The 27656-nt window shown below is 51.1% G+C and overlaps 2 protein-coding genes across 16 annotated transcripts in view; one reads left to right on the forward strand and one right to left on the reverse strand.

Annotated features, from left to right (window-relative positions):
- Nucleotides 1–11085, forward strand: part of VRK3 (VRK serine/threonine kinase 3) — a 43223-nt gene extending 32138 nt beyond the window's left edge. For 13 of the 15 annotated variants that reach the window (XM_089902175.1, XM_022585010.3, XM_089902177.1 and 10 more), the window contains 3 exons: nucleotides 4563–4621; nucleotides 7669–7817; nucleotides 10744–11085. In XM_089902175.1, the coding sequence (XP_089758301.1) occupies nucleotides 4563–4621; nucleotides 7669–7817 (208 nt within the window). In that variant the 3' untranslated portion in view covers nucleotides 10744–11085. The other 2 variants (XM_089902171.1, XM_022585013.2) reach the window with 2 other exon arrangements.
- Nucleotides 11086–16065: 4980 nt separating this feature from the next.
- SIGLEC11 (sialic acid binding Ig like lectin 11) lies at nucleotides 16066–24246 on the reverse strand. The gene is made up of 9 exons (XM_089902210.1): nucleotides 24189–24246; nucleotides 23718–24101; nucleotides 23270–23557; nucleotides 23023–23070; nucleotides 19628–19885; nucleotides 19254–19538; nucleotides 18919–19015; nucleotides 18353–18419; nucleotides 16066–16617 (listed from the first exon to the last, which is right to left on the reverse strand). Exons 1-9 carry the CDS (start codon nucleotides 24229–24231, stop codon nucleotides 16423–16425), a joined length of 1665 nt encoding a protein of 554 aa, XP_089758336.1. The 5' UTR covers nucleotides 24232–24246; the 3' UTR covers nucleotides 16066–16422.
- Between the last annotated feature and the right edge of the window lie 3410 nt (nucleotides 24247–27656).

The following is a 27656-nucleotide window of genomic DNA, read 5'->3' on the forward strand; positions in this document are numbered from 1 at the left end:
CCAAATACTCAGTGAGCACCTCCCATGCACCAGGCTCTATTCCAGGGCCTGGGGATACAGGAGTAACTAAGGACAAACATCCCTGCCCTCAGGGAACTCACATTCTAATGGGGGAGATAGACAGTACAGAGATCGTGAAACACACAGCATGGCAGAGGTCAGGCGGTGGGGGCCATCGGGTCGGAACCCTGGGTAGCCATCAGGGGGGCTGTCAGGGTGTGGGCATGCCTGCTCTTTTAGATTTAAAGGCCAGGGCAGGTCTCATGGCAGTGGTGACAGATGAATCACCTCCAGAAAGGCAGTGAGGCAAGTAGGAGGTCCCACTTCGGTGCTAATATGCCCCAACATCTCTGCTGAAGGACGAAGAGACAGAGAAAGAGAGAGCAGCCTTCAGCTCCCAGGTTTCCTCTGCATCAGAACCTGCCAGAACATGAGCCCATTTCCCTGCTTTCTTCATTTCTTTCTGCACTTATTTTCTGGTTTTCCAGTAGTTTTCCATTTTTGCATTGAAGTCAGGTGAAAACGAGTCACAGAATTAGCAACACAAGTAGTCGGAGCCCACAGCCCAGCCGCTAAAGCGGTTAAGTGAGGCTGAAGTTTGTGAACTGCTCCTTGAAGCGCTCTGCTGTGTTAGTGACGAGGCTGAGTTGCTCTTACGAGGAGACCCCGAAAGACTGCGGCCCAAACGAGGTAGATCTTTACTTCCTTCTCACTAACAGCCCCAAGGTAGGAGACCAAGGGTTGTGGGGTACCTCGGCCCCCCTCATACTGGGTGCGAGCTCTAGTGCCACTGACACCCGTTGCTTTTAGAGGGCAGGACCGGAATTGACATGTCTCTTGGTCACGTGGCCACCCCAAGCTGCAGTGGGGGCTGGGAAATGTCTCCAGCCTGTGGCTGCCGACCCCTGGGATTCTGCCATCACAGGGGAGAAGTGACACTGGGCGCCAGGTAGCGGACCCCTCCGCAGTGCCCCCTTTAGTCGGATTTCTCTGAAGGCAGGGACCGCGTCAGCTCTCTTGTCACTGTGTTGTTCGCAGTACAGCGCTTGGCACGTTGTGGGTGCTCATGAGATAGTTGCAGGATGGATGAACGACTAAGGAAAGAAGGCGTGAACCTTCTTCACACCAGGCCTGGGCTTCCGTGTGGGCACACGGGTCAGGCAGAGGCAGCCCCAGCCTTGGAGGTTCCCAGGCCGGGAGGAGACGCGCAGGCAGGAAGTGAGCGGTGCCTGTGAGGGTGGAGGCAGCCCCGGGGCATTTTGGGAGCAGAGGGGAGGCACGTGACCTGGCCTCGGGCCCCTGGGAGCCCTTACCCAAGAGCCGCCTGACCCGGTCTGCCGAGGAGTTTCCCAGGCAGACAAAGGGGAGGCAAGATTTCTGGATAGACAGCATGTCACATGTGTGAACTCTCTGTTCGTTCATTCGTGCATTCTGAACCTGCTTCCTGAGGCTCCACTGGGTTGGATCCTCCCTCCGCCTACCTCCTCTAACTCCTAAGAACAGTCGTATCTCCCTTTTCACCGCTCTCCCACCTTCCCCTTCACAGGAGTTAAACAAATGTGACTGTGACATGCTTCACTAAGAGGCTCCGCCCTTGCCAAGTCGGACGCAGAGTAAATAAAATAGGTCTTAGTAATCACTTTCATATCAATGACTTCAGAATAAGTAAGAGTTCCTTCCAGAACCCCAGTTCCCAGCCACGATCACAGAGGGAGGGCGGGGAACATGAAGATACTCCACAGGGAGCATCAGTGTTGATGTGGGACTCATTCTAAACACCCCCAGCCCAGCCTCTGTCGGTTGACTTGAGGCAGTAACCAAAGGGCCCACAAGGGGGCAGTGTTGCCACATGCACGTTTTCCGGAGCCCTAGCCTGTCCTCTCCGACGTCTTACTGGTGTGCGTGGCTTTTTTCCATTCACTCAGCAAATATGTATTCATTTTTTTGAAAGTTCTAGTTCATGACAGAATGAATGAATAAAAGAAAGAGGAGAGGCAATTTGATTCCCCATGGCTTTCTGTTGTGCAAGGCCCGCAGCAGGGAAAGCACAGACTCCGGTTGCAGTTGGTCCCTGCTCTCAAGGCTGCCACTGGGCGGGGAGGTCCCACGAACACAGTGACAGCCTGTGATGGGAGAATTGCTCACACAATTTACAATGTCCTGAGGCTGGCACAGCCCGTTTCTGCCATCACTCGCTCGCTCAGTCATTTACCACATACATCCTGAGGCTGCTGGGGAGAGACAAGGGTCAGACCCAGCCCTTCTTGTGCACATATGAGAGTTGCTGTAGGGGATCCGTGGACCTATGCGCAGGGTGTGCAGACACTCGGCAGGGATCTGTTTCCTCAACCTGCAGGGGTCCAGGGGAAGCTTCCACGGTACCAGCCCTCAAGCCATGTCCAGAAGGGAGAGCAGCCACTCACGGGGGGTCAAGGTGGGGAAAGGCTGCCAAAGGCAGAGGAGCAATATGTATAGAGGCCAGGGGATGTGGGTGGATGTGTGACCTGGTTGGGCTAGAAGGAGTTTGGTGTGACTGGAGTATGAGATGTAGGGAGGAAGCCAGGGAGGCAAAGCCACAGGGGCTGGTGTCTTTGCTGCCAGAGGTTTCCCAACAGGGCACTGGGGAACCACAGGAGGGCTGCGAGCAGGGAGGGGCAGGGTCCACTCTGGGCATAGAAAGACTCTCTGGGGCTGTGTGGGGGGGGGGTGCATGGAAAGCTAGGGAGGAAGCTGGGGTCCAGGGAGAAAGGGTGAGGCCTGAGCTGGGCTTAGAGCCATGGACAGAGCGGGGAATGGGGCAGAGAGTGCTAGGGAGCAGGAGGGTGGGGCTTGGGGACTTGTGGGCTGTGGGGCGGGGAAGGGGAGGACAGCACCCCATGCCTGGGTGGACAGTGGGGAGCCAGCCCGGTGGTGCAGGCCAGAGGAGGATACAGGAGGCCAGAACTCTGAGGATGGAGCCAAGGAAGTGGATGAACTTTCATTTCTCTTTCTTGCTTTTTTTTTTTAATTGAGGTAGGTTTACAATAGCATGTTAGTTGTTTTTTTTTTAAATAAATTTATTTTATTTATTTATTTTTGACTGCGTTGGGTCTTTGTGGCCGCATGCGGGCTTTTTCTAGTTGCGGAGAGCAGGGCTACTCCTCGTTGCAGTGTGCGGGCTTCTCATTGCGGTGGCTTCTCTTGTTGCGGAGCACGGGCTTTAGGTGCGCGGGCTTCAGTAGTTGTGGCACGAGGGCTCAGCTGTCGTGGCTCACAGGTTCTAGAGCGCAGGCTCAATAGTTGTGGCGCACGGGCTTAGTTGCTCCGTGGCATGTGGGATCTTCCCGGACCAGGGCTCGAACCCGTGTCTCCTGCATTGGCAGGAGGGTTCTTAACCGCTGTGCCACCAGGAAGGTCCCCAGCATGTTAGTTTCATTATACAGCACAGTAATTCAGTTATATGTATATGGATATATATATGAATATATATATATTCTATTTCAGATTCTTTTCCCTTATAGATTATTACAAAATATTGAGTAGAGTTTCCTGTGCTATACAGTAGGTCCTTGTTGGTTATCTTTTTTTTTTTTTTTTTTTTTTTTGCGGTACGCGGGCCTCTCACTGTTGCGGAGCACAGGCTCCGGACGCGCAGGCTCAGCCGCTCCGCGGCATGTGGGATCTTCCCAGACCGGGGCACGAACCCATGTCCCCTGCATCGGCAGGCAGACTCTCAACCACTGCGCCACCAGGGAAGCCCTGGTTATCTATTTTATATATAGTAGTGTGTATATGTTAATCCCAACCTCCTAGTTTATCCCTCCCCCACAACTTTCATTTTTCTTGAGTGGTCCAAGAGGGTGTGTGTGTGTGTGTGTGTGTGTGTGTGTGTGTGTGTCTGTGTATTTATACATGTATATGTATACAAATATGTGTGTGGATAGACAGATAGATAGTTGATCCTCATTATTCACAGATTCTGTATTTGTGAATTGACCTCTTCACTAAAATGTATTTGTAACCCCAAAATCAATACTTTGAATGGCTTTCAAAGTCATTCTCAGACACGCAGAGTGGAGAAAATTGAGTTGCCCGATGCACATGATCCTAGCCGAGGCTGAACAAGGCGACACTCTGCCTTCTTGTTTCAGCTCACAAGTGTCCTTCATGTGGTCTGTTTAGTGCCACATTTTCCACACTTTTATGCTTTTGGGGGGGGATTTTGCTGTTTAAAATGGCCCCAAGCATAGTGATGAAGTGCTAAGCACAAGGAAATACGTGTGTGAGATGAGCATCCTTCAGTGCTGTTGGACCAGAGATCCATGTGAATGGATCAACATTATATTAAATAAGATGTCTTTAGGCACACAGGTAAAACCAGGTGATGTATTGATCAGTTGGTAAAAATGTTGCGATTGGAAGCTGTGCTTCTGGTAAACTCCTAGCTCAGAATTTGCTCCTTCAGTGTCCAAGGCCTAACTACCGTGAATAATGAGAACTAGGGCACATCTACCAGACATCCTGTTTCAGAAGGTTGCTCTCCTTCCCTAAAAGGCCTTTCACATGTACCTCTGTCCTCTCAGGTTTCTTGACAACCCAGAAGGCCTCGTGGGACAGTACAGTCACTGGATCAATACCTCAGGTATGTCCCAAGGGGAGGGAGCAGGCAGGGGCCTTGGAGGGACCCGGGGCTCAGGCCCATCCCGGGGATGCCTCTCTTTACACCAGTCTATTTTCCTTCTTTGAGTTTTCCAAATCACACATGTATTTGTGCCCCTTGCAGAAAAACAGAAATCTTCCCCCAAATTTCAGAAGTGTGTCTGAACAATAACAACAGCAACACACACACACATGCAACCACACACACATAATGTGTGGGGTTTTTTAATGGAATCATATTACGTATATTGGTCTCTGACTTACTTTTTCATTTAAGAAGGTGATACCTTAGAGATTTCTGTGTCAGTACTTGTAGAATTTTATGGGTTTTTTTTTTTTAATTGTGGTATAATACACTTAACGTCAGTTAAAACTACAGTTCTGACTCATTAGTCCTGAAATCCGTTTAACAGGTCAAAAACAGGATTTTTAAAAATTAAAAAACAGAAAAATATGAATGCCTTACAGAAGTTAAGGAAATGCCATATCTTCAGTGATACATATTTATACTGATATATATGTATGTGAGTAATGGGTTATAGTTAGAAACACATCTTATATTTGTATTTTATATTATAAAATGTATTTCTAATTATATCTCTATTTCTGTCTTATTTATAATTTCATTTGTTTTTTTGTTTGTTTTTAGATTCCTCATGTAAGTGATATCATATGATACTTGTCTTTCTCTGTCTGGCTGACTTCACTTAGCTTGATAATCCATGTTGCTGCAAATGGCATTATCTCATTCTTTTTTTGGCTGAGTAATATTCCATTGTATATATATATGTATATATATATATATATATATATATATATATGCCACGTCTTCTTTATTCATTCATCTGTCAATGGTCATTTACGTTGCTCCCCTGTCTTGCCTACTTTAAATAGTGATGCTATGGATACTGGGGTGTGTGTATGATTTTGAATTAGAGGTTTCTATGGGTATATGCCCAGAAGTGGGATTGCTGGTTTATATGGTAGCTCTATTTTCAGTTTTCTGCGGAACCTCCATACTGTTCTCCATAGTGGCTGCACCACTTTACATTCCCACCCACAGTGTAGGAGGGTTCCCTTTTCTTCACACCCTCTCCAGCATGTATTGTTTGTAGACTTTTCACTGAGGGCCGTTCTGACCGGAGTGAGGTGATAACCTCACTGTAGTTTCGATTTGCACTTCTCTAATGATTAGCGCTGTTGAGCATCTTTTCATGTGAACCATCATTTTTAAAGCCAATTCCTCTTACTGGAGATTGAGGCTGTTTTTGTTTTGTTTTGGGGGAGTGGTTTTTCCCAGCGTGCCTGCTGTAGGACATCTACATTGCTCTCTAAACATGAGGCAGAGAGACAGCCGGGAAAGGATAGTTTATCCCCTCCAGTCTGTAAGGACTCTTTTCCGGTACGCGGGCCTCTCACTGCTGTGGCCTCTCCCGTTGCGGAGCACAGGCTCCGGATGCGCAGGCTCAGCGGCCATGGCTCACGGGCCCAGCCGCTCCGCGGCATGTGGGATCTTCCCGGACTGGGGCACGAACCCACGTCCCTTGCATCAGCAGGCGGACTCTCAACCACTACGCCACCAGGGAAGCCCAGGACTCATTTTTAAATTACCTGAAATCCCTGGATTCAGATCATGTCTCTGCTGCCCAAGTCACTCTCCCCTCCAGCCTCGGGCTCTTGCTCCGTAAGAATGAGCCCCATTGGCAGTTCCCTGGTGGTCTAGTGGTTAGGATGCCAGGCTTTTACTGCCGAGGGCCCGGCCAGGTTCAATCCGTGGTCGGGGAACTGAGATTATGCAAGCTGCGCCAGCATGACCAAAAAAAAAACAAGGAGCCCCACGGTTAGTTTATTGCAGTTCTGCTGATTCTAAGGCAGTCACGGGGAAGTGGAACTGGTGGTGCCAGTGGGGCTGGTGGGACCCGGGCTTGGGGTGGGCGGGGCCAGAAGGAAGTTCAGCCCCAGGTTTACCAGCCTCTCTGAGCCTCCGCTTCCCCACGTGTAAAATAGGGCGAATAATAGCCCTCACCTCCCGAGGGTTGTCCTGAGAATTCAGTGTAGAGCTGGGCCCAGGGGTGCTGCCTTAGCTTCTGCCGCAGCCCTAATTAAACGTGCTCAGAGCCAGCCTGAGACAGACATTGCTCAAGTGGGAGCTATTATGATTACTGTATTGGTTTCATAATTGGCACTTTTAAAAAGTGTAATAATGGCATTGTGCTATTTAGGGAAAACGAACAACAAAAAGGCTTTATCTTTTAAAACAGCCTCTATCTTTTAAACTCCATCCCTGGGGCAGCCAGCCTGGCTTTGTAAGCCAGTGAACTAAGTTTTTGTGGGGTTTTTTTGGCCTCATACCCTGACTTGCGGGATCTTAGTTCCCTGACCAGGGATCCAACCCGTGCCCCCTGCAGTGGAAGCGCGGAGTCATAACCACAGGACTGCAAGGGAAGTCCCCTAAGAATTGTTTTACAGTTTGAAATGGCTGGGGAAAAAAGTCAAGAGAAGAACGCGTTGTGACGCGTGAAACCTGTCTGACGTTCAAGCTGCAGAGTCCATAAATAAAGTAGTCTTGGTGCATAGCTACGCCCATCGGCTTCCTGCCTTCCGTGGGCCTTTTGTGGGAGAACAGCTGAGCTGGGTCCTGGCCACAGAGATTCCCGGCGTACAAGCTTGCTGGCTCCCATTTAGAGATACCCACCAAATAGTCGGAGATAAAATTGTATAATCAGCCTGGGTTTGCTTTAAAACAATACAGGATGGGGAAGGGGCAGGGGTTCTGATGAAACAAGGTGGGCGTGAGTTGACAGCTGACGAGACTGGGTGACGGATATGCTGCTGTTCATGGTACCGCTCTCCTGTTGCTTATGTTTGATGTTTTCCAAAAAAAACAATTTAAATCTAAGTGGTCGTGGCAGTGCCGGGCACAGAGGAAGCACCGAGCAAATGGGCACCACGGCTGAGACCCTCTAGGCAGAGCCCCTCAGGCTCTGGGTTGGGTACCCCTCTCAGGCTCCTCCCGTGTCTTGACCACAGAGACCCTGCAGAAGTATCTGAAGGTGGTGATGGCCCTCAAGTACGAGGAGAAGCCGCCCTACACTGCCCTGAGGAACAATCTGAAAGCCCTGCTTCAGGATCTGCGGGTGTCGGCCTACGACCCCTTGGACCTCCAGGTGGTACCCTAGGTGCGTTCCAGTGGGAAGAGTTTGTGAGGCTTAACCCTCTCCCCAGCTCCCACCGCTGTTTCCACCGATGCCATTTGATGTTTATACTCCAGGGGCCAACTTCCCAGTGAGCTGCTGCCTTTTTCCACAGGATTCTTGAACCTTCCAGACCCCAGGCATCACAAGTAGCACAAGTAGCAGGAACTCGACTCAAACTGGCTTTAAGGAAAAGGGCAATTGATTGGCCCTTGTCACTAGAATATTCCGAGGGGGAAGCTTTAGGTGTGACTGGATTCGGGGCCTGGAAGTTAGCACCGAGATGTTGTCAGTCTCTCTGTCTTTCTCTGTCCCTTTTCTCATCCCTCCATCCCTCTACCCATCCACCTGCAGTCTCTGCTTTCCTTTGGGTCACCCCCCAAAAAACCCCATCTGTCCCCCACCAAAACCCCTGGCTCTGTGTCCAGTGCCTCACCTTGCTCGTGTGTGTGTGTGTGTGTGTGTGTGTGTGTGTGTGAGATGACTCTAAAGTTTGACTACAGTAAGCATACACATAGGGAAGTAGGGGAGCTAACGCCCAGGAACTAGAAAGGCCACACGGTACAACACGTGGACGAACACATTGACAAAACATTCCACATCTTTATAAAAGGGGCTGTATTGGTCCTTTTGCCTTTTTCGTTGTTGTTCCACTGAGCCCATATGGCCATTCCTTGGGATAATGGGGAAGGGCAATTCATACTGTTTGGTTCCTTCCCCCACAGTCTTGCAGCTCTTCGATGGTGGAGATGAAGGATGCTCTTTATAACGCCAGTGGCTGGGTGTTTGCTTGCTTTGCCAGGGTTTTGTTTTCCAGACAGAACACCTTGAACACCCGTGTGCACACAGGCCTGAGGATGGATTTCTTTTGAAGGAGATAAGCAGATCGCTCTTCCCCGGGGGCCGTGCTCACTCACTCACGCTCCCCTTAGCACTGAGTGAGAGCTTACGGGAATCTGTGGAAGGCCAAAATTATAAACTCAGTTCACTTGACGGTTCATTTTGGTGAGGCAGCATGGATGGGTTCTGAGGAGCAGCTTCCCCAAGGCCCTCCCCTGTATGTGGGGTTGTCATTTCTCTCACACGTCTGTCTGGATTCAAAGCTCAGTGTCTGTCCAACTCAGCGGCTCTCAGACGGAGGCAGTGTTCCCCCGGGGGCCATTTGGCAGTGTCTGGAGACATTTTTGGTGCTCACGCCTGGGGAGAGGTGCTGCTGGCATCTCAGGGGTCGAGGCCGGGGATGCTGCTCCCTGTTGTGCGACACACAGGCCGCCCTGCTATCAGCAGCGCCATGGCCGAGGAAGCAGGCCCGCGTGCGTCTTGAGGAGCATCCTTGTGGGTGGCAGCCTGTCTCCCACAGTGTGGTCTTCTTCTCTTGGCACCTTGACGACAGGTGCTTCTTCAGCCCTGCAACCCTTACTCTCATCCCAGAGCTGAAACCACGAGGTAACATGTGTGTCCGGCTCTTCACACAGTGCCTGGGTGCAGAGCGCTCCAAAAATGCCAGGTTGTTTGTTCGTTCAGTAACCTAGCAGGCTCCCTGCCTTAATCACAGACACTCTCCAAAAGTGAAGGCGTGACCTCCACCCAGCTCGCCACCCTCCCAGTCTCTGTCCCCCCAACCCCCAGCTGTCCTGAGAGACCTCTGGGTCCTCCCACACCCCTCTCTGCCCCCAGCCCTCTCCCTGCAGGCGGCTGCTAAGCCTCTTCTAGCCCTCTCCTTCAGGGCTCTGCCTCTGCCCGGACCTCCCAGAGTTTGGTCACCTGCTGGCGGTGAGCTCCGGGAGGGCGGGGTCACGTCTGTTTCTGCATCTCTGTGCTTCCCACTCACATCACTGGCCTGGCTCATAAATATTCCACCCATATTTACCGAGTGGGTGAGTCCAGCCTTCCCGTCAGTGCTGGCCTGTCTTACAGTACCTCCCTGTCCCCCACCCCCAGTACCATGGAAATTTAAAAGCTAAAGACCGAACGGCCCCTTTCAGGATCATTACAGCTCACTCTCTGGGGACCACTTACTCACTGCCAAGTTTGTCCCTTCGTTAGGAACTTAATGAAGAGATGCTCCTTAAGGAGCCTGGGGACTTTGGAGTAACTTGAGGATCATCTTGCCTCTGCCTTGGCCCGAGCGCCCAACCACCCCTCAGATTCTAGGCCAGGCCAAGCTCAATCCTACCTCAGAACCTTTGCACTTAACCATTCGCATGGTCTGTGACGATTTTCCCCTTCTTTTTTAATTTATTTATTTATTTATTATTTTTGGCTGCGTTGGGTCTTCGTTGCTGTGCGCGGGCTTTCTCTAGTTGCGGTGAGCGGGGGCTACTCTTCCTTGCAGTGTGCGGGCTTCTCATTGCGGTGGCTTCTCTTGTTGCGGAGCACGGGCTCTAGGTGCACGGGCTTCAGTAGTTGTGGCTCACAGGCTCAGTTGTGGCACGCGGGCTGTAGAGCGCAGGCTTCAGTAGTTGTGGCACACGGGCTCAGTAGTTGTGTTGCGGGCTGTAGAGCGCAGGCTCAGTAGTTGTGGTGCACGGGCTTAGTTGCTCCGCAGCATGTGGGATCTTCCGAGACCAGCGCTCGAACCCGTGTCCCCTGCACTGGCAGGCGGATTCTTAACCACTGCGCCACCAGGGAAGCCCCTCCCCTTCGGTGTGCATGACCGGCTCCTTCTCATCACTGCCTCTCAGATCCCGAGGCCTCCCCTTGTCGCCTTCTGGAGGGAAACATGTGTTTAATCTGTCGTGTCTCCACGCTTCTCTCCTCCAGATTGTAAGCCCAGCAAAGTCTTCTTGTTCCTCTTGTTCGTGGTGGTATCTCGCATCCCTAGAAAGTAGAAAGCCCCTATCACACAGTAGGGGCGTAAAGGGTGCTCTTTGAATGAATGACACTGACAGCCATTTTTATCGTCTTCTAGAACTTTCAGCCTGCAGTTTGAAATAGAAAAAAAAAAAAGAAGATGTGTGACTCAAGGACTGCTATAGAATCACAGACAAGCTGCTAGAAAGATCCCTCGAATGTGCATTCCTGCCACTTCTTTAGATCATCCGTCTAGATCAGCCTCAGGGAACCCGGAAGTTAGGCTCAGATACTGTGAACTCCCTCCTTTGACCATCCCTCTCTTCAGCCGTTGTCTCCCACCAGCCACTGGCGTTTTGGACTAAGACCCCCAGTTCACAGATGGGGGTTGGGCTGGTCCTCTCAGTAAGGACGCGGCCATTGGCACCACTATGCTGTAGCAATAAATTGTTTCATTGGAGCTTGGAGGGTTGAGTGTCTGCAAAAGAAGTTCCTTTTGGAAAACTTTAGCTCATTTTTTCCCCGTGTTTTTTTTTTTGCGGTACGCGGGCCTCTCACTGTTGTGGCCTCTCCCGTTGCGGAGCACAGGCTCCGGACGCGCAGGCTCAGCGGCCATGGCTCACGGACCCAGCCGCTGCGCGGAATGTGGGATCTTCCCGGACCGGGGCATGAACCCGCGTCCCCTGCATCGGCAGGCGGACTCCCAACCACTGCGCCACCAGGGAAGCCCTAGCTCATTTTTTTTTTTTTCCTCCCACCCACCCATCCCTTCAAGCTTTCACCCAGCCATCTACTCTTTCATACATCTATTCACACTTTCAGGCAGACACTCATCCATCCATTCTTTCACTTATCTATCCATCCCTCCATCCATCCCTCCATCCAACCCTCCATCCATCCCTCCATATACTTGTCCATCCATCCCTCCATCCACTCACCCTTTCATCCATCCATTCATTTACTACTCATTCTCCCATCCACTTACCCTTCTTCTCTTCCATACATTCACCCTTCCTTTCATTCGAGAAATATTCAGCAGGCATTTCTTGAGCACATGCTATATGACATGCATCATGCTGCACAGAGGATCCCGATGAACCAAATACACCTGCCAAGGTCCTTGAGCTGATGGAGCCTACAGTCAAGCGGGAGGAGACGGTGACGACTTCACGTGGTGATTGGCACTCTGAAGACAAAGCTCGGGCTGTGATGGAGAGGGAGAGGCCTCGGGACAGGAGGGCGCCTTTGGGGGGAGCCTGGACTCAGAGGGACCAGGGAGGAAGCTGTGGGAGGGTAGTTAGAGGAAAGGAGGGCCTGGGGAGAGATGTCAAAGGCAGGCTGGCCGGCAGCACGTGGCAAATGATTAGACTGGGAGAGGCTCAGGAGGAGGAGGGGATAAACCCGCCTCCCCGAATTGGACCTTGGATGTCTTACACCATCCACCCTGCTTTGAGATGGGGAGGATCAGAGGCCGGATGGGGAAGAAACTGCTCTGAGACGCCCTGATCCTCTCCCTGCTCAGGAGAGGAACGGAGGTTAGCGGACTGATGATCGTTTCCTGCCTGAAAGGAAGTGTGTATAATCCTTTCCAGAAGGGGGCAGTCCTTAAGGAGAGAGAAAACCCATCAGAAAATCTCCTACTTACAGCCCCTCTGTGTTTATGAGTCCACAAAAGAAGAGGGACGTCAGCCACCCTTCAGGGCCCCAGATCAGGCAAGGGGGACGGTCATAGTCAACACCTGCCCGTCCCGTCATCCTGCCCTCGGTGCACTTGGCCAGTCCAGCATCAAAGTCCGGCAGGCCCCTGTCCTCCACCCTTCTCTCTGAGCGAGCAAAGGCAGCGAGACCCAGCGCTGCTCCGACAATGGGAGAGTCCCACGTCCGTCCTGGCAGAGCAGCGAGAATGTGGGCAGTTTCCCTCCCTGTCAGTGAGCCCGCTTTAATCTGTCTCCAGAGCCCAGGTTTTGGCAGCTCATCCCCCAACCTCTGAAAGAGGAGGGTGTGGTCATCGGCATTAGATGAGAATCACAGGGTCCAGGGGAGTGGCAGTGACTCACAGGCCACCATGTGGCCGACAGTGGCTGGAACCTGTCCTCTGTCCCCTCCACCCCACCTCTGCCCCAAAATGAAACCCTGGCTCAAGGTTAGTGAGACATTTGTGGTGCTGGGGGTGTGAGTTTTTAAATAATTTTTACTGCAGGGCACCTCTGAGCCTTCAGTAAACTCAAGTTGTTACCGGAAGGGGTCCCCTTCCAGGGCCCGAGAGTGAGGTCTAACACTCAGAAATGACTTGTCCGAGGAGACACATGTGCTGACAAAGCAAGAGACCTTATTGGGAAGGGGCGCCCCAGCAGAGAGCAGCAGGGTAAGGGAACCCAGGAGAACGGCTCTGTCACGTGGCTCGCAGTCTCAAGGTTTATGGTGATGGGGTTAGTTTCGGGTTGTTTCTGGCCAAGCATCTTGCTTGTGCCCATATTTGGGCTGGCTCAGGGTCCTTCCTGGTGGTGCACGCATCTCTCCGCCAAGATGGATTCTAGCATGAGGATTTGTGGGAGGTTGGCAGGACATATTACCGACTGGCGTCTCCTCCCTCGTTTTGGCCCCTCCTGAATTCTCCCGCAAGCACCATGTTGTTTATCAGGACCTCCTGTCATGAGACAACTCATGCAAGTGGTTATTATCGTGCTTGGCAAAGGCGAGCAGTTTCGGTCAGTGGTTCCCTAACAAGGTGTGGGGTTTCATCTCCAAGAGGGGCCGCCCAGTAGGCAGCTGGGAAGGACAAATCACTTCCCTTCCCTTGTGAAATATTTTTCTTATGAAAAAGGATTGCTTCTAAGGCTATTGCAAGTAAAATTCCTTCTGGATGAGACCTCAGAAACGATAGCAAATGTTTGCAGAGACTTCCTTATGGATGTTAAAATTCAGCTGAGTACCTTTTACAGATCTAATTGGCTCTGTTCAGTGATTCCTGAACTGAGCAGCATCCTGTCGAGCAGACAGAACAGATGTTGAAAGACTTTTTAGAGGCAGAAGGAAGCAGGAACAAGAAAGTTCTGCTGGGCTTCCCCGGTGGCGCAGTGGTTGAGAGTCCGCCTGCCGATGCGGGGGACGCAGGTTCGTGCCCTGGTCCGGGAGGATCCCACGTGCTGCGGAGCGGCTGGGCCCGTGAGCCATGGCCGCTGAGCCTGCGTGTCCGGAGCCTGTGCTCCGCAAAGGGAGAGGCCACAACAGTGAGAGGCCCGCGTACCGCACAAAAAAAGAAAAAAAGTTCTACTAGGCAAAAAAAGCAGGTTGCTTATTGCAAACTTGCTTTTCTTCAGGGGACTGCAGGGGTCTGTCAGGCATATTGCTTAACTAATTCTGATCAGATGATTCCTGATTGATGGTTTAAGATGCCATTTCTGGAAGAGCCAACACTGTCATGGAGTCTCTGTTTGGTGACGTGGGGCTTAGCATAAGCAACTCCATTTTGGGCCTGTTGTCATATTTTTAACACCCAGTTGGAAGTTAATGGGAAAATTTTTACTGCTTTGGTGGAGAGTCTACAAATGCAAATTATGTTGGGTGTTCGTGAAATGTTTCACATCTACGTTGTGAGATGTAGATGTTTCACATCTACGTTGTGAAACGTAGATGATATATTTTTTAAACTGAATTGCTATTAGTTTATTTTTTTAATTTATTTTATTTATTTTTGGCTGCGTTGGGTCTTCGTTGCTGGGTGGGCTTTCTCTAGTTGCAGTGACTACTAAGCCCACGTGCTGCAACTACTGAAGCCCCCGCGCCTAGAGCCCATGCTCCACAACAAGAGAAGCCACCGCAATGAGAAGCCCGCACACCACAGCAAAGAGTAGCCCCCGCTTGCCGCAACTAAATAAAGCCTGTGCGCAGCAACAAAGACCCAGTGCAGCCAAAAATAATAAATAAATAAATAAATAAAATTTATAGAAGAAGATAATAATAATCCATGGGAATTCCCTGGCAGTCCAGTGGTTAGGAATCGGTGCTTTCACTGTTGAGAGTGCGGGTTCAATCCCTGGTTGGGAAACTAAGATCCCACAGGCCACACAGCACGGCCAAAATAAAAATAAAAATAATAAAATAATCCATGGGGGGAAGCATGTTTCATTGCTTACTTATAATTTCCAGGGTTTGTTTAGCCATAGAATTATGCAAATTAAAAGAACAGAGGACTTCCCTGGTGGCGCAGCGGTTAAGAATCTGCCTGCCAATGCAGGGGACACGGGTTCGAGCCCTGGCCCAGGAAGATCCCACATGCCGCGAAGCAACTAAGCCCGTGCACCACAACTACTGAGCCTGTGCTCTAGAGCACGCAAGCCAAAACTACTGAGCCCGCATGCCACAACTACTGAAGCCCGCACGTCTAGAGCCCGTGCTCCACAACAGGAGAAGCTACCTCAATGAGAAGCTGTCGCACCGCAATGAAGAGTAGCCCCCGCTCGCTGCAACTAGAGAAAGCCTGCACGCAGCAACCAAGACCCAAGGCAGCCAAAAATAAATATATAAAAAGAACAGAAAACAATGTTAAGTGCTCTGTTGTTTAAAGAATTGATGGAAAATTTCTTTGAGTGTCAAGGCTATTCTTAAAAGAGACATGACTTAGAACAGGAAAAGAAATTCTTTTTTTTAATTTGAAGTATAGTTGATTTACAATGTTGTGTTAGTTTCAGGTATACAGCAAAGTAATTCAGTTATACATATATACATATAGATTCTTTTTCAGATTTTTTTCCCTTATTAGTTATTACAAGATAATGAATATGGTTCCCTGAGCTATGCAGTAGGTCCTTGTTGTTTATCTCTTTTATATATAGTAGTGTGTATCTGTTAATCCCAAACTCCTAATTTATCCCTCCCTGCCTCCTTTCCTCTTTGGTAACCATCTGTTTGTTTTCAACGTCTGTGAGAAGAAATTCTGACTTGAAGTGGATAATTACTGTGGCATTCCCATGATGATATTTTCAAAAAGACTTCATCCCTTGGAGAATGTGATTCTCTTACACAGATGTTACCAAATACTCTGCCAGCATGAGAGCACATGGAACCATCTTGTGTCATGTTGAGGAAGGGGGTAAAAAGTGGCAACCATGCTCTTGTTTTGTCGGTAGACACCATTTTTAAAGGTCATTGATCAAGAGATGCAACGTGATCCTGAAAAATGGCAAAGCAAAATCTGCTATGAAAGATGGAATTACATGCTTCAACACCTCCAATCTGAAGAACAGTCATCAGCATGAAGTTATTAACTTTATGCCCAAAACACATTCCCTATCTTGGCCCATAATGCTGGTGTTGGGCATGTTTCCTCATGAATGGAAACAATGGAAAAAATTAAATGGACACTCAATGGAAAAAAGAACAAAATCAGTTGGATGTGACCCCCGTTAAAAACTATATTACAATGTAAATGGACACAGACTGGAAGTGCAAGGAATTTTATAAGCAGATTCTGCAAAACCAGAAACTTAAGGAGAACCAAAATATCAAGGACACAAAATTCAAGAGGTACCCTTGAATCATTGATTTCAGATAATCAGTGAATGATTTTTTTTGTCTGAGAAAATACACAAATTGAGTTTCCAGGAAGCAGGCTCAGAGAGAGGCCAGTATGCAACGTGTTGGGAGGAGGAAGTGCCCCAGGGGTGGGTCCCTGTGGAGGGGAGGGGGAGGGGGAGGGGCAGGTGGGGCAGAGGGATGAGATGCAGCCCAACGACAGCCTCAGCCGAGAGTCTTTGGGGAGCTCTGGTGGGGGGGAGGTCTCCAGAGCTGGGGGTCATCATTTATGGATCTTGATCTCAGCATATTCGGTGGTGCTGCTGGCGGCCTCCTGGTCCTGAGGCTCCCAGGGCTTCAGCATGTAGAAACTGAGGGAGGCGTAATGGAGCTCCCGTTCCACCCCAGAAGTGGGGGCGGCCACCACTGGTAGGGGGAGGTCCCGGGGGCTGCCTGGAGGACACTCCTGCTGGTAACCCTGAGTGGAGGGAAAGAAGGGGGTCATATCAGGATAACAGGGCTGGAAGAGAGCAAGTGGGGTCCATAAGTAAACCTGAAAACTGAACATTCAGTCTTTCATCCATTCATTCCAGACATTGGCTGAGGCCCCCATTCATTCATTCATTCATTCATTCAACAAATGCTTGAGCGTAATAATGCCTGGCCCTTAGTAATTAGTTGCCAGTCTCCTGGATTCCTCACAACAATCTACTTGGGAGACACTATTATCCCCATTTATCGGTGGAGAAATTGAAGCTAAGTAAATATCCCCAAATCACACATTTAGTCATTGGTAAGGCCAAGATTCATGCTAGATCTTTCTGACTCCAGTGCTGCCTTATGGAAGAGCTCCCCTGGTGCCAGGCTCTGGATATTCAGTGAGGAACAAAGAAGACACCATTCCTGACCTCCTGCAACTTGCTGGGGTGGGGGTGGGGGGATGGCGGGGAGCAGGCATTAAAGCAGTAGTCAATTGTATTACTATATAATTGCAAATTAAGATGGGACAAAAATGGGATGGATGGTGTGAGGACGGGGATTTGCTCAGACCTGGATGGCCCTTCAGGGACCACTCAGCATTTCAGAGGTTCAGGCAAACACAATCACCCAATTGCATTATGAACCCTAAAATCAAAGGATCTTGTGCCAGAAAGGGTTAACCTTGCCCAAAGAAAATGTGACCCTTTGCCCCAGCACCTGGGAGGGAACCTCTAAGCCCTTGAAATATCTTGACTGATTAGAGTGTCTTTGTTCACCCGGGTCTTGGCCCACACTAGATGGTGTAACATGTGACAGATGGTGGGGGCCTTGGGTCACACAGTATCACACCTCTGCAGACACTGGACACTAAGTTAAGCCATGTGGGCAGTCAGCCATGCCAACGTAACCAACTCCCAATAAAAATGCTGGGTATGGGAGAATTTCTTGGCCGTCCAGTGGTTAGGCCTCCTTATTTCCACTGCAGGGACATGAGTTTGATGCCTCGTCGGGGAACTGAGATCCCACAAGCTGCTCAGTGTGGCCAAAAAAAAGAAGAAACACTCTGGATGTGAAGGCTCAGGTGTGCTTCCCTGTCTGGCAATAGCCCATACATGTTACCACACATCATTGCTGGGAGAATTAAGCACCTTCTGCACAATTCCACTTGAAAGAGGCAACTGGGGACTCATGCCTGGCCTCCCCCAGACTCTGCCCCATGTGCCTTTTCCCTTAGCTGATTTTAATCTCTATCCTTGTCCTGTGATATAACCATGAGTATAAAAGCTTTCAGTGAGTTTTGTGAGTCCTTCTGGTGAGTTATTGAAATTGAGCTTGTCTTGGGGACCCCCAAACTTGATAGTAGACAATAATTACTTTGGGGAGAGCCTTGTGGCATCCTGTCTTGAGGAGGTGAGGTAGGAAGCGGGGGTGGGGGGGGGAAGTGGGTCAGCAGTCCAGAGAGAAAGGAGGAGGTGGGGGTAGGGAGGGCCCAGTTGGAACTGAATATAGTCAGTAAGATGGCTGGGTGGTCCTTGGCTCTGAGAGAGGAGACAGAGAGCAGAGGGAAGGGTGACTCCCAGGTCACTGGGCTGGGTGACTGTGTTGATAGGGTCCAAGAGGAAAAGCCTGTGTGGGTCATGATGAGCGTCTAAGTCATCGAGAGGACTGCAGCCATGGCCATGCTGGGGAGATAGCCAGATGGGATCCCGAGGGACAGAGCGCCCATCACTCACCTGGGAGGTGGGACCCAGCATGGAGGGCGCATCCTTCTCACTGGGGGCCTTCCTGAAGGTCTTCACTCTGAAAGGGGAAGCCAGGACCTTTCAGCAGCCCAGCTGGCTCAGAGCTTGGAGGGCGACTACTGTCCTCCCTGCTTAAGAGCCTAGAAGGGCTGGGACTTCCCTGGCAGCCCAGTAGTTAAGACTCCAAGCTTCCACTGCAGGGGGCATGGGTTCGATCCCTGGTCGGGGAACTAAGATCCCAAGTGCCACACGGTGTGGCCAAAAAATAAGAAAAATTAAAAAAAAAAAAAAAAAGAGGCTAGAAGGGCTGACCAAGGCCAGGGGGTAGGGGGTGCGCCTCACCTTATTGACCTTCATAATGAGAACGGGCGCCCTTCAATGGATAGCTGGGATGGAGGGGTGGGGACAGACCCTGCTCTGATTCCCTGACTCAAGGCCCAGTTCTCCAAAGCCCTGCACCACCCAGATTCCTCCAGGGGGGGCTGCCTGGGATTCCAGGGCTCAGACCCCTTCCCGTCCCCTGCACTCGCCTCCCTCCCCCAAGAGATGACACTCACGTGAAGAAGATGAGGCAGGAACAGAGACTGAGCAGGCCAGCGATGCCAGCTCCTCCGACGGCCCCCAGAACGAATTCTCCTCCAAGCTTGGGCTTCCCTGTAGATGATCGGGGTGTAGGGTGATTCCCCTCCAAGCCCCAGGACCCTCGTGCCCCTTCCTCCCACAGAATTTGAGCTCTCCTCTTCTGCAGCCCCCAACCAGCCAAAGAACAGAACTCTGCTCCCACCCCTGTCTCTCATCCCCTCCCGTCCAGGCCCCTCTCCCCACAAGTTCCATCTTCAAAGGATGGAGACTCCTTTCCCCCTAAGCCTCTGCCCTCAACAGGTCCCCTGACCTGGCAGCAGCAGAACAGTGGCGCTCTGGGCCCCGTGGACGTTCTGGGCCTCGCAGCCGAGTCTGAGGCCAGAGCTGAGCCCCTCGCGGAGGCACAGGGAGCTGTTGGCCCAGGGCCCAGCCGAGCTGGAGGTGACCCTGAAGGAGGCGTTGCTGAAATTCCCCTCCAGCAGCCCCTCCCCCAGCCGCCAGCGCAGGGAGGGGGCCGGCTGGGCTCGGGAGGAACAGTCGCAGTGCAGACCCTCATCCTCCTGGGAGCAGGAGGGTCCCAGCAGCTGCGGGGCGTCTGTGGGGAACGAGAAGTGTCAGCGTGCCCCTCCCCTCCCCTGGACCTGAGTGTCCTCTCCCTGGGTGTTCTCCCTCCTCCCAGCTCACTCTGCACGGAGAGACGCACGGAGGTCCGCAGGGAGCCCTGAGGATGCTGAGCTAGGCAGGTGAATTCGCCTTCATGGCCCGACACCACCCGGGGCACCTGCAGGACCCCAGGGTTCGAGGGATGTGAGGGGCTCAGGGTCCGGCTCCCCCAGGACCAGCTCAGTGTGGCTGGGGGGTTGCTGTCGGTGACACAGGCCAGGCGCAGAGATTCTCCTTCCAGGACAGGAAGAGATGAGCCGTTCCCCAGGTATTTCAGCTCTGGAGAGAGAGAGAGACAGAGACAGAGACACAGAGAGAGACAGACAGAGAGAAAGAGAGAGCTGAGCGCAGGCTATGAAGCCCTGTTTCTATGTCTCTCTCCTTTCTACTTTTTTTTTTTTTTTTTAAGTTGGGAAGGAATCCCACAAGTAGTTTTTTAAGCAGCTTTATTGAGATATAATTCACATACCATGCAACTCCATTTACATACCACCTAAAAGTCATGCGATAACTATCACTGCAATCAATTTTAGAACATTTTCATGACCCCCCACAATACTCTGCACCCCTTAGCCACCACCCGCAATCCTCCCATCACCCCAGCCCTACGCAACCACTAATTTCTGTCTCTATGGATCTGTCTCTTCCGGCCATGGCGTGTAAATATCCAGCTTCTTCCCCTCAGCATGATGTTTCCAAGGTTCATCTACGTGTATCAGTGCCTCATTCCTTTTCGTGGCTGAATCTCATCCATTGTCTGAATAGACCATGTTTTGTTCATCTGTCCATCTGTGGATGGACACGGGTTGCCCCTTAACTTCTCTGAGGCATTTGCCCTCATCCACGTTTCTCTCCTTACTTCCTGAACTGCTCACCATTAGCCGTTCAAGTATCCAAAATTCAAGTCCCAGATCCTTCAAGGCTCTTCAGGACCTGGTCTCTACCTCCTCACCTCCTTTGCCCCGGTTATCTCAGGATAAATAGGGCGTTCACATCTCGCATTCTAAAATTCACAGAGGAAGGAAGGGGTGTCCAGAATGAAGTCCCTCCCACACTGACTCCCCAAGTGACAAATTCCTCTTGTCCCAGGCAACATTCATTGCCAGTTTCTCGTGTGGCCACTCCAGAGCTATTCTGTCATAGCCTCATCTAGTGGCATCGATAATAGACATCCCTGAGGGACCTCCCTGGTGGTCCAGAGGTTAAGACTCCGTGCTCCCAAGGCAGGGGGCCCAGGTTCGATCCGTGGTCAGGGAACTAGAGCAGGCATGCCACGACTAAAAAATAAATAAAAGATCCTGCATGCCGCAGCTAAGACCCAGCACAGCCAAATAAATTAATTAATTAAAAAATAATATATATATATATACATCCCTGAGGCCCCACAATTATGCTCCTGGCCCTAAAACTTATAATCTCATAACTCAGAGTAGGGACTGTGACCCAGTAGATCAGCACCCTTCAGGAGCTGGTTAGAAATGCAGATTTGCAGGCCTCGCTGGGCCTCCAGAGTAAGAATCTTCATTGTCACAAGATCGTTGAGAAATGTGTGTGCTCAATCAAGCTTTAGAAGTATTGCCCAAAAGAAAGGCTATTCTGTTTGCCCAGGGAATGGGGAATGTTTGAAGGGACATTCCCAGGAAAACTAAAATCAGTGAACTCAAACGCTTGTCAAAAGTAGAATGGATAGGGCTTCCCTGGTGGCACAGTGGTTGAGAGTCCGCCTGCCGATGCAGGGGACACGGGTTCGCACCCCGGTCCGGGAAGATCCCACATGCCGTGGAGCGGCTGGGCCCGTGGGCCATGGCCGCTGAGCCTGCGCGTCCAGAGCCTGTGCTCTGCAACGGGAGAGGCCACAACAGTGAGAGGCCCGCGTACCGCTAAAAAAAAAAAAAAAAAAAAAAGTAGAATGGAAAAGAGAAAAACAAAAACAAAAATGGAATGGAAAACTAAGTTCCGCAGTGGAATGGTCTGTCGACAAGGAGACATGGTCATTACAGCTCCAAGCACTGCGGGTGAAGGTCAAGATCATGAGATGTTGCCACACCAAAGTCAAGGCAGCTCTGCCACAGAAAATCCACTCCCAGGTACAGACTCAAAAGAATCGACATCAGGGACTCAAACAGTTACTTGTCCAGGAATGTTCAGAGAAGCACCATTCACAACGGCCACAAGGTAGAAACAACCCAAATGCCCATCAGCAGATGGATGGAGAAACAGATGGTGGTCCATCCACACAGTGGAATATTATTCAGCCGTAAAAAGGAGGGAAGTTCTGATCAATGCTAAAATGTGGATGAACCTTGAAAACATCACATTAAGTGAAAGAAGCCAGACACAAAAGTCCACATATGGTATAATTCCATTTCTGTAAATGTCCAGAATTCATAGCAAATTCACAGAGACAGAAAGTAGATGAGTAGTTGCCTGGGGCTGGAGAGAGGGGAGAAGAGGACTTGAGTACTTAACAGGTACAGGGCTTTCTTTCTGGGTGATGGGAAAGTTTTGGAATTAGGTTGAGCTGGGTAGTTGCACCACATTGTGAATGTCCTAATGTGGACAGTGGTTAAGAATCCACCTGCCAATGCAGGGGACACGGGTTCAAGCCCTGGTCCGGGAAGATCCCACCCAAGTACCGCGGAGCAACTAAGCCCATGTGCCGCAACTAGCAAGCCTGCGCTCTAGAGCACGCCAGCCACAATTACTGAGCCCACGCGCCACAACTACCGAAGCCCGCGCGCCTAGAGCCCGTGCTCCGCAGCAAGAGAAGCCCGCGCACCGAGACGAAGAGCAGGCCCCTCTCGCCACAACTAGAGAAAGCCCGTGTGCAGCAGCAAAGACCCAAGGCAGCCAAAAATAAAGAAATACATATTTTTTAAATAAATAAAGTAAAATGAAATCAATAAAAAGAAGAATCACACAAAATTCAGTGTAGTGGCTTTCTCCGAGGCCAGAAGGGAGGGGCTAAAATCGGGTGCTCCAAAGGTGGAGATGATCTTCTAGTTCTTACCCAGGGTGGTAAGTACCACCCGGGTCTTCCTTTTTTTTTTTTTTTTTTTTTTTTGTGGTACACGGTCCTCTCACTGCTGTGGCCTCTCCCGTTGCGGAGCACAGGCTCCGGATGCGCAGGCTCAGCGGCCATGGCTCACGGGCCCAGCCGCTCCGCGGCATGTGGGATCTTCCCAAATCGGGGCACGAACTCGTGTCCCCTGCATCGGCAGGCGGACTCTCAACCACTGCGCCACCAGGGAAACCCCGGGTCTTCCTTTTATGGTGTTTCCTCATAATTTGCATATGTTTGAAAAATCGTCTTCGCACGAAATGAATAGTAAATAAAAAACAATCTGTCTGGGAGTGAATGGGGGCTCTCCCGTCTCTCCCATCCCCGCTGTATCCCCACGGCCCTCCCTTCCTACCTGTGCCATTTCCTCGGGAGATGCTGATGGTCAGGTTCTGGGGGGCGTCTAGGGCAGAGAGACGCAGTGAGGAAGAGAGTCAGAGCTGACCCTTCCGCGCCCCCCACCCCCCAGGAGGCACAGAACTGGAAGCACAGCAGAACAGGGCCTACATCCTTCCGGCAGACCCTCCCAGCCCCCGGCCTCCGGGTCACCGGCGCCGATTCCCCGCCCCGCGAGCACCCCGCCATCCTGATTCCGCGCTCACAGGACACGTTGAGCATGACGGTCCTCTCCGTGCTCACGCCAGCCCTGCGGAAGGTCACCCGGCAGGTGAGGTTGGTGCCGTGGTCCTGCGGGCCGGGGGTGAGCAGGATCTCCGAGGAGTTATAGGCCCCCTTCGAGTCCAGTCCCGGAGGGCGGAGGGCAGCCCCGGTCCAGGAGATGGTGGGCGGCGTGGCCCGGTCACAGGCCCCTGGCACGGAGCACGCCACGTGGCTGCTAGAGCCGGACTCCAGGGGCTTCTTGATGTAGATATCGGGGGTCCGTGTCAGCGCTGGAGAGGAGAGAGGGAGAAGCCAGACCGCAGAGGGGACCCCTGTGTGTGCCCAGCCCTGATGTGACCATGCGCCAGTGTCCCCCTTAGAGGTGGAGGGACAGGGGGGTCCGTCCTTCCCCCCCATCCCTGTTATCTGTTCCTGGGGACGCTTCCGTGCCTGTCACGTTCACAATGAGCAGGTTATTTTTGTAACTATGTTTCACATCACTTCTCATCAGCTGAAAATAATAGTTTCCACTGTCCCCCTTCCGGGCGTCTGTGATGCCCAGGGAGCAGTTGTTCGCCCCAGGGTCCCCAAGGAGGTGGAATGGGATTTTTCTCTTCTTTTTTACTCCCCTGCCTGGGTTGTTTGTGGCCATGGGAAGGTCCATTTGGGATGGTCTATCCACTTTCCGGAACCATTCACCATAAATGGGTGTAGAGTCGGTCCGGCCAAGCGAGGGATAGGAGACGGTGCAGGGCACAAGGACACACAAACCCTCCTGCACTGTCACCGATTCCTGCACTTGCAGCTGGTACCATGGATCCTGCTGCAGGGACCCTGGGGGGACACAGAGGCTCAGCTGCAGCTCCAGCCCCAGCCCTGTCCCGGCCGGGACCCTGCTCTCCCCACCATCCACGCACTCACCCTCCCGTAGCAGGGGCAGCAGCAGCAGCAGCAACCTGTTCATGTCCAAGGGGCCAGGAGTTTCCAGGACTGTCCAGTTTCTGGACCTGCCTGTCTGTCCGGGGAGGAAGCCCCAACAGGAAGCTTCTGGGGGAGAAGGGGGCAGTGACCATCCACAGATGAGTAAAAGAGGAAGCTCGGAACTGCAAATGTCTGGAAGACATCTCTTCTGACTTCTCCTTTCATAGATGGAAGCATCAGAGCAGAGAGAGGATACAGGGCTGCTCTAAACCCTGACCCCAGGAAGCAGCCACCCTGGGTCAGCCTAGGGGAAGGGCGGTGCCTGGAGCGGGGCTCTCCCAGGAAACAAGCGGGGAAAGGCTCCAGGTGAGGTGCTGGAGGCAGGGATTCATTCATTCATTCATTTATTCATTCATTCATTCATTTGCCAGGCAAACATCTACTGCACGCAGGGGCTGCGGGCAGTGGAGGGTATGACCTCACAAATCCTGCCTCACTTTTGCGTGACCCCAAACCCAGTGCCCCCACCCAGGCTCTCCAAAGTCTACTCACCTCCCTGCCTGTCTTGGGACCGTGTATGTGTCCACACAAGGATCCCAGCTCCACAGTACGAAGTGGAATATTTGCACATGGCTTCATGCTCAGAAGGGCTTCCCACCTGGGGTTTGATGCTCTGAGGTTGCCATCTTGAAATTCCTAATAATTTTATCTTTGAGTTTGCATTTTGTAAGTGAAGTCTAATGGATAAGGAGCGCATGCCAGGGGGATTGGAACTTTGAATCACACAGGGTCAATCCGGGGACGTCCTGGATCTGGAGACAGCTTCTGGGCCCACCCTCGCACCCCCATCCCACCACTTGGGCACAGAGAGGGTCTGGAGTGTGCTGAGTTGAGTGGGTGCCTGTGAGTGTCTGCACTGCCCATCCCCCCAGTCAAGCCCAAGGGATTGGACGTTAACTAGCAAATATAAACACTATGAACAGGGACTTCCCTGGTGGCCCAGTGGTTAAGAATCCATCTTGCGATGCAGGGGATGCCAGTTCGATCCCTGGTTGGGGAACTAAGATCCCATGTGCCATGGGGCAACTAAACTCGCGCACTGCAACTACAGAGCCCAAGTGCTGCAACTACAGAACCCACGCGCTCTGGAGCCCACGCCACAACGAGAGAGAAACCCGTGCACTGCAACAAAAGATCCTGCATGCCACAACTAAGACCCATTGCAGCCAAAAATAAATAAATAATAAATCTATTTTAAAAATGGTTAAAATGGTAAATTTTATGTTATGGGTATTTTAAGACAATTTTTTTTAATAGTAAGAGAAAAACAAAACATGACTGATAGAGAGTCCGTGGAAAAAAGGAAAAAGGTTTTTCCTGCTTTTTTTTTTTGTCAAAGGGACCTCACATTTTCATTTTGCTCAGGGGCCTGCAAAAGATTTAGGCAGCACTTGTAAGAAGCTTCCAGACTCAGACCTGCCCTAAGAGGAGAGTGTGGTCAGCACTGCCCAGGGGCTGGGTTGATGAGCATCTGTCCCTCTCCTTAGGGTCGGGACAACATAGGAATGAAGGACTCATATCTGGCACCACTCTGCTGGCATCTAACCCAACTTCTCAAGTGACTGGCAATACATGTAGTAAAGAATTAACCTCATCCAAAGAGAGGCGTGGGCTTTACCCAGCTCCTGGGAGGGAATCCTAAGCCCTTGGCATGTGTGTCTCAGTGTCCACATTTCCTTTTTATTTTTTAATAAGAATACTGGTCATATCGGATTAGGCCCACCCTAATGACCTCACCTTAACTTGATCACCTGCAAAGACCCTGTTTCCAAATAAGGTCACATTCACAGGTACTGGGGGTTAGGTCTTGAACATCTTTTTTGGAGGGACACAATTCAACCCATAACAGACCCCCAGTAAAAACGCTGGACACCAAGGTTTATACTCCACAAATGCTGTCACACATCGTTGCTGGGTGTATTGGTCAGCTTTGAGTTGCCATAAGATACCACACACTGGGCAGCTTAAACAACAGAAATGTATCAACACTTTCTCACAGTTCTGGAGGCCAGAAGTCCAAGATCCAGGTGTTAGTTTGGCGAGGGTCTGCTTCCTGGCTGGCAGATAGCTGCCTTCTCACTGTGCCCTCACATGTCAGAGACAGAGAGAGGGAGAGAGAGAGAATTCTGGTGTCTCTGTGTCTCTTCCTATAAGGGTACTAATCCTATTGCATAAGGGTCCCACCCTTATGACCTCATTTAACCTTAATTACCCCCTTGTTCCTATCTCCAAATACAGTCACATTGAGGGGGTTAGGGCTTCAACATAGGAATTGGGGATGGGGGGATTCAGTCCGTAGCACTCAGACAATTAAGCACTGTCCACATGACTCCACTGGGAGAGACCACCAGAACCTTGTGCCTGGCCTCCCCTGGACCCTATTCTATTCCATTCTAAATTTTTTTCTTTGGGTGTGCAGCGTGACTTACAGGATCTTTGTTCCTCCACCAGGGATGGAAGCCGGGGCCCCAGCAGTGAGAGTGCGGAGTCCTAACCACTGGATGGCCAGGGAATTCCTTCCTTGGCAAATTGTAATCTGTGTCCTTTTGTTGTAACAAATCCTGAGTATAACAGTTTCTCTGAATTCTTTAAGTCCTTCCAATGAATCATCAAACTTCAGGGCGGTCTTGAGGATCCCCAGAACAGTCTGTTTCCGTCCTCCTCCTCAGACTGTGGTGCAGAAAGCCACCGTTTATCTAAGTGGGGGCGACGGTGCCCACCTGCCTGGGTCTGCCCATCCTGGGGACCAGCGCTCGCCTTTTCGAGCGCCCTCTGGTGGACCTGCAGTGGTCAGCTCTCAAAGAGCCCAGAACTTGTCTAGGATGGGAAGTTGCTGACCGGGAAAATTGCTGAGTTTATCACAAATACATAAAAAGGAAATGGGATAAATGCAGCCTGAAAAGCACAGAAAATGCACAGAGGAAACCCTCAGTTCCTCTTCATCTACAACCAGTTTCTCACTTTACTTCCCTATCGCTTGTCTCTCAAACAGGAGGCAACATCACTTTTTTTTTTTAATATTCATTTTTTTTATTTGGCTGTGTGGGGTCTTAGTTGTGGTACACGGATCTTCGATCTTTGTTGCGACATGTTTTTGTTTTGTTTTTAACTGAGGCACGCAAGATCTTCGACCTTCCTTGCGACGTTTTTGTTTTGGTTTGGTTTGGTTTTAGTTGCAAGATGCGAACTCCTAGTTGAAGCATATGGGATCCAGCTCCCTGACCAGGGATCAAACCAGGGCCCCCTGCACTGGGAGTACAGAGTCTTAGCCACTGGACCAACATGGAAGTCCCTGGAGGCAACATCACTTTTAACTAAATGGTCCCAGCTGGTACCGTGGTGCCCATCCCTCCTCTTGCACTTGCTACACTGTCGTCTACAGCCCGGCCTGGACCCCACGGAGAGCAG

The sequence above is a fragment of the Delphinapterus leucas genome, chromosome 20 (genome assembly GCF_059928025.1).
Source record: "Delphinapterus leucas isolate spDelLeu-1000000601 "Yukka" chromosome 20, BTC_Dleu_Yukka2, whole genome shotgun sequence".
Lineage (NCBI taxonomy): Eukaryota > Metazoa > Chordata > Mammalia > Artiodactyla > Monodontidae > Delphinapterus > Delphinapterus leucas.

What these genes read in the sequence shown, in the direction of transcription:
- SIGLEC11 (XM_089902210.1), bottom strand. Translation starts at nt 24,231, where the DNA reads ATGAACAGGTTGCTGCTGCTGCTGCTGCCCCTGCTACGGGAGG. An exon ending in GCTGCCCCTGCTACGGGAGG is followed by an intron (nt 24,102 to 24,188) that starts GTGAGTGCGTGG and finishes GTGTCCCCCCAG; the next exon opens with GGTCCCTGCAGCAGGATCCA. An exon ending in TCCTGCCTCATCTTCTTCAC is followed by an intron (nt 18,420 to 18,918) that starts GTGAGTGTCATC and finishes TTCCCCTTTCAG; the next exon opens with AGTGAAGACCTTCAGGAAGG.